Genomic DNA, 6509 nt, shown 5'->3' on the forward strand with positions numbered 1-6509 from the left:
GAGGTACTTAAGGATATGGTTTAGGGGGTAGACAGGAACGGTTGAACGTGATGATCTCAGAGGGCTTTTCCAACCGAGCGATTCTGTGATTTCATGGAAATCAGAGCACAGAGGAAGTGAAATTGCCTCACCACGAAGCGCAGAAAGTTTTGGGGGTTTTTCTACGGATACGCTCTTCAGAAACACCACCAAGGTCCATCTGCCTGCAACGACCATCACCAGGAACCAATAACATTGGACAAGCAGTCCCAGCTCCTTAAAACAGGTCAGTAAATCCAGTGGACAGGGAGCTGAAGACAACAAGAGATGGCAGTGACAGAATTCAGGAAAGCATTTGTTTTAGTTTTCAACACTGCAAAAAGTTGAATTGAGTAAATCAGAAGCCTTCTCAGTAGAAAAAGCCAGCAGCACCTCCTGAACAGATCAAGTAAAGATGACTCGCCGCATTGCACCCTCCCTGTGTTCAGCCATCTCTGTTTTACAGCCTCACCAGTTACTGAAGCTTAATTGCAGCAGCCTGAGTGACCAGCTACAGCAAGGCCTTCCTGAGACAGAAAGCATAGCATCAGTTTGAAAAAAATGCTCTTTTAAAATTACTTTTTAACTGTCGAAGCCTCCAGAAATAATCCTGAAATGTTAACTCTGCTTTGGGGAGAAGAAAATAAGATCAATCCAACATCTTAAAGAGCACATGAGCTCCATCTATCCACCCACATCTCTCCATCAACGATTAGCAACTCTGGACACTTCCCAGTCAGGAAGGGCAACATGGGAGGAAGACAAAAAGTCCACTGGAGAGACTCATTTTGACAAGATAATTACAGGCATGCAATTAATCTTCTGTTTCCGGCCAATCAACTTTTCAGCCCTCCCTCTCATTTTGCAAATTTGACTGTTCAACCAGCTAGAACATAACTCCACAGCAGGTTGTGCACGTCCCCGTCTGCTTTGCTTCTGCTTGAACCTCAGCTGCAGCTTTGTGGCACAATCGTCAGGAGGGAGAGGAAGACAGAGGGAAGAGAGGGATCCCCCAGAGGGAAAAGAGGGATCCCCCAGAAAGCACTCGTGGAGGTCTCAGGTTGGCTGTGATCACCGTCCTACTGTTTTGGAGCAGATTTTTTTCCCGTTCTGAACCTCTCCTCTTAGGCAATTCCACTTTAAATTTCAGTGAGAGCACACAGGGCCAAGGCTGACACTTTTACAACGCGTGCTTTACGTAACAAAAGCTGAACACACACACGTCGCAGGCTTCAGCAAGCAAAGTTCTCCAAGCATACAATAAGTGCCACAGAGCTATCTGGCCGTCGTATCAATTGACATCTCAACTGCTGATACAGATGAGTTTCAACAGCTTTGGACCCAGCCTCTTCCCCACTCCAGAGATAATCTCAGCAGTGTTCTTCGCACTGCGAAGCAGGAAGGAGATGAGGTGAAGCTAAATGCTTTTTATAAGCAGAGGCATGTTCCTCCTCTAAACTTGAAGGGGGCACAAGGAACATAGTCCAGAGAAGACAAGTCAGGTCACAAGGTGCAACCTCCTGCTATCAAAAGCAATCACACTTTACACTCCCAAACACTGCACAGTCAAGTTTCATCTTCAATCCAGTTGGAGTTTGGTCCCAACTACACCTACTATAAGACTACTCCACTACTTACACAACGAAGCATCCAACTGTCTGATTAAACCCATTCAAGGCCAGTTCACCTCATAAGCTCTTGTGTCAACGCTGCCTTCTCATATCGATCTTCAGCAGCTGCTGGCCTTCTCCCTCCCCAGCATATTTACAGACAGCAATCACCACACCCCAAGTCTCTGAAAAATCTCATCTGGCTTCTTCTCACAAACAGAACTACTTCTTCACAAGTTATTAAGCGGCCTGTTTGTATCATAGCTGCACCTGACCACCATGCGAGGAGATAAGACCTCACTGTCCCATACACCACCTAAGCAGAGAGAGAATTTTGGCCTAAGGAATTCAGGTTCCTTACCAAAAACATAAATCAAGAGAGAGGAGTGTAAAAAAAAAAAAAACCATGGCTTATTTTTATAACGATAACTCACTGTGCAAGTTCACAACTTTTGCTCTTTGACCAATTTTGAAATCACCCATTCAAGGACACACACTCCTGCTCAAAACTCTATCAACGCTTTAAAAGTGGTTGCCACCCTAGCACGCTGGAAGGCCACAAAAGCTTGGAAAGACAGCTTTCCAGCTGGACAGATGACAACACGTGCCATGCCTGCTTGATCACCCACACTTCAAGCTGCAGGTTGGTGACCAGCCAGCCAGCCTTGTCCTCAACCTCAGCATGCTGGCAGGCCCACAGATTTCCAGTTCAGAGATTAAAACGGAGGGGAGCTACTCAAAGCGACACGGCTCTGTTCACCATCCCCCACTGTCAACCAGCCAGGCTACATTACACTGGTTCTCTTTTCCAACTGCCACCAAGCCTGTGTCATTTAAGAGCATGAAAAAAAAAAAGCTGAAGTAAATGGTCTTGTTTAAATAACTATTTCCCTGAGTTAAACTGTTCCCCATAAAGCTTTACTAGGAGCTGAAATCAGCAACCATCTTCTGTACAGCTATGTTGGCATGGCATGTACCAGAATGAGCTTGACCTCAACCTCAGCTGGATAGCAGAAGGTGCATTTACACTTAAATCAAAGTCAGAAATATCCAAAATGTTCATGGGACGCTCAAAGGCAGGCTACTTACAGCACCACAAGAGTTGGGGCCCCCGTTGAAGAGTGTACAGGCAATCCTCACTACTTCCGCTTCCATCTTCCTCAAACCAGGGAATATATCCGGATGGAGAGGATTACTCCAGGCAAACTCTTCATACACCTTCAGAAGAACAAAGACAGAAAGTTAGCCTTGCAGATGAAGCACTGAATTATCAGCGCAAATTTGGGAACTCACCTTAGAGACTCTATAAGCAAAGCAGCTGCATTTAGCCACAGACAATACTGCAGATCTCCTTGGGCTTAACTCCTGCTGCAAGTAAATATCTCAAGCTACGGCTGAGGGGAACAACAAAAAAAATTCACTTGTTTTTCTAGGGCATTCTGACCTCTGAAGTGATTCTGTAACATCACAATATTTCTTTCCGTAAAGACAAGTTGAATCCTTTAGCTGTTTGGTTTTTTTCAAAGAACACAACGTGTACCCTATGATTGCTTTACACAAAGCAGGCCAAAAAAACTTACTTTGCAGAACTAGTTTTCAAGTTTCCTACTAAAGGGGAACTCCGAAGCAGCTAGAAAAGTACAACTGCCCACTCACACCGCAACAAAAGTGGCCGCGGAAACCGGTATTTCATGCTCGTTCTGCGACTGCAGGCTCACAGGATAAGGCAGGAACAGGCCAGTTCTGACCTCCTGCAGTCAAGATCAAAAAACAACTGCAGGGATGTTAGCAGAAATACAGCAGAAATAACAGCGAATAATCAGCACAGAGAGAATGTTTCCACAACACACAACCCGAGCTGAGGCCCCTCTAAAAAGGCTGCTTCGCGTTTTATGTTTCCCCAGAAGTGGCAAAGAAAATGTCAACAAGCAGAAGAAAACACTAATAGCAGTCACCAAACAGAGCTCATTACAGCTGTTATAAAAGTTGTTCCCAGGAGCAAGGCGGCCAGACTTCCATTTCCAGCCAAAAAACCTCTTGAAGTAGATATATTTGAAAGCAGATCTTTGGGCTCTTTAGGTTATTTTCTAACTTTCTCAAAAGGAAAAAGTTCCTGAGTAGGTAAACAGACCTAACACAAAGATGCCACTGAAGCATCCCAATGCTCCATTGTTGTAAGATTTGGACCACCAAAACACATTTCACAAACTTCTTTTTTGTTTAAACCAAGAGGAACTCGGTTTTGCTCAGTGAAGCTGTTCCAGTCCAAAGTACCACAGCCTCCCAGTTGCAGGACAGCCAAGAATGCTTTCACTCCAGCTGCAGCAAAGGCACATCTGTCCAGGGGCTTGCTGAAGCTGATCTATGGTAATTTTGTGCCTCCTACCATTCCCTGAATTAGAAGGCCAGTACCAGTTTCCAGTTACTTATATCAGCTTCTGGCTTTCTTACTCAAAACATCTCAGCTGACTGGATGATCCTAGTTATCTCTACATGGTGTTTCTGCAGGGACAGTCACTTGGCCAGCTTCACACTCCCCAGATGCTTTGCTAATCATTCCCTACATTTACCCTGGGCTTTGTCTTCACAGTTGGGCAGTCTTAGTTTCAGATCTTCCCTATTGATTTTGAAAGATGCTGGAACAGTGCTGAGGGGTTTCTGGTTGCCCTGAAGACGCTAAGGATACCTGAAAAGATGCACAGTTAGACTGCTTGCACTTTACCTTCACTAGCAGACGGGTGAGTTTCTCTTCACCACTGTACACGGTCCCAGAGACTTTCCCATCTTGCCAACGCATGTCTCCTGAAACAGAAGGAAGAGCACACTCTGCTTGCAAACACAGCCGTTCTCAGAAGGCACGTACAAAGAAGTCCTCCCACCAGTTCTACAGACGAGGATTCAGCTTTTAAGATTTCACTGATGAGGAACAAGTACAATTTTTGTGCCACAGAGATAGCTGTGTGTGACACTGAGCCTCTGGCACTGTACATCCCATGAACTTAGCAAACTGCAAGTAAATGATGACCGCAGAGTCAGCACATCAACAACATCTAGCTGCAGCAAGCAGTTATACCAATACATAATCCACTTAATCCCCACTCAGTCTCCCCAAACTGCTGTCCAACCAACTGAGCTCTAAAGTGGCTGAAGTTAGAGCCAGTTTCAAAGAACTCCCATCACCACTACAAGCCAAGAAGAGATGGAAAGGCCAAGCTTGTATTGCTAAAACCTACGGTGCCAGCTGCCTCAGTTACACTTCACCTAAAACAATATGCCACTGAAGCTTTAACAAATGAGAGCAGCTGAGTGGAACAACATCAGCAGCACACTCTGGTGAAAAGTGTTTCAACCCATTATCCAACATCATAGTACTTAGCCAAGTAAACTTCTCCCTCCAAACACCCCCAGCAGTGTACCTCCACTTGTTTGGTTACTTGCTCCCTCTCCTAATTATCTTCCCCCTCCTCAAAACTCAATGGCATCAGCTTCACAAGCGTATATAAGGTGAACACAGTCACAATCCAACCCTCATTTCCAAGCAGCTTTCAAAGGGGAGTGCACGTGAATGGGAATGAAAGGGTCACAGGAAAAGCAAAACAAAAAAAAGAAATAAGACTCCAGTGAAGGAGGGCAATAATCATCTGAGGGAAAACACAGACAGAAGCTACATAAAAATACATAAAAGTAGAAAAGAAGAAGGTTGTTAAAAGATACTTGACTGTAAAACTGTGTGTTTCTGAATTCAGAGTAGATAAGCTGCTCTAGCAGAAAATTCAAGGTATTTCTCAGATCTGAGACAGGAGCAGGGCAGTCATATCTTCTCCTCTAGAAAGCAGGTTACCCAAATTTACTCATTACGAGTTATAGGTACATGAATCAGGGTGGAGATATTTACATGAGTGAGGCGACTCAAATTAAGTTTCAGACACTGCTTATGTGGGCTCAAGTCAGGAGAAGACCATCACGACTTTGCCTTCCTTAAATGGCATTTTCAAGGTGCAAACCATTAGGACTTGGATTAAGAGAGACAGTCTTGGAAATTCCCTAAAAATCCTGCTTGGAAGTTAGTAGTTTGGGTTGTTTTGTTTTGTTTTGTATTATTACTGTGAGTATTCCCCGGGGCTTCACAGAAAACACATTTCTGGTAAAAGTCAAACATCAAGGCAACTGCTCAGAAATGTAATAAAAAATGCATTCAAATCATTTCCTCCATATTTCTCTTCTCCTCAGCTCTCCCATCATCAGTCTAGAACTCTTGGGGAAGGAACAGAATTTCACCAAATACACTACTAGAAGTCATGGATGCTGAACTTGGTCACTTCCAGAAGCAAAACAGACAAAAATTTGCAAGCAAAGAATAAAGGGAATATATATTTAAGATGAAACCATGTTTAGGAGTCATTAGAACTCATTTAAGAGAGTAAGTCTAATTGTAGGTCTATGAAACAGACCCACCTCTGCTGCAGTACAGACTGAAATTCGTACCTTTCGAGCTGTACTCTTTCATCTTCTCTAGTACTTCAGGCTGGCTCATGCCTTGTTCCGGCAGCGCTTTGATATACTCCTTTTCATCTTTCAGGAAGGATAAACTGGAAGTGACATCATTCAAGGCTTCATCAATCTTCTTTTGAATCTAAAAAGATAAGAAAACCCTATCAACATTGGCACTGGCCATATTATAAGTAACTGTTGTGTGCATGCAAGATTGAACTCCCTAGCTACATCCGTACCATTGAGCAGAATGGATCGAAACTGTTTCAGCTCTATGACCAAAAAGCATAGCAGAGTTGACACAGTTCATGCCTTCCTTCCTACCAACCTCTCCCTCCAAAAACAAGCTGCCTGGGATGGTGAACTGACAGGCACTAGCCTCTAAACCAC

At 44.1% G+C, this 6509-nt stretch overlaps 1 protein-coding gene across 1 annotated transcript in view; it reads right to left on the reverse strand.

Moving 5' to 3' along the window:
* Nucleotides 1-6261, reverse strand: part of SGPL1 (sphingosine-1-phosphate lyase 1) — a gene marked incomplete at its 5' end in the record, with an annotated part of 18056 nt that extends 11795 nt beyond the window's left edge. Inside the window, 3 exons of the mRNA XM_010193971.1 lie at nt 2718-2846; nt 4351-4430; nt 6114-6261. Coding sequence (XP_010192273.1) covers nt 2718-2846; nt 4351-4430; nt 6114-6261 — 357 coding nt within the window. The remainder of the gene's footprint in view (nt 1-2717; nt 2847-4350; nt 4431-6113) is intronic.
* Between the last annotated feature and the right edge of the window lie 248 nt (nt 6262-6509).

Source organism: Mesitornis unicolor, unplaced genomic scaffold (genome assembly GCF_000695765.1).
Source record: "Mesitornis unicolor isolate BGI_N332 unplaced genomic scaffold, ASM69576v1 scaffold10251, whole genome shotgun sequence".
Lineage (NCBI taxonomy): Eukaryota > Metazoa > Chordata > Aves > Mesitornithiformes > Mesitornithidae > Mesitornis > Mesitornis unicolor.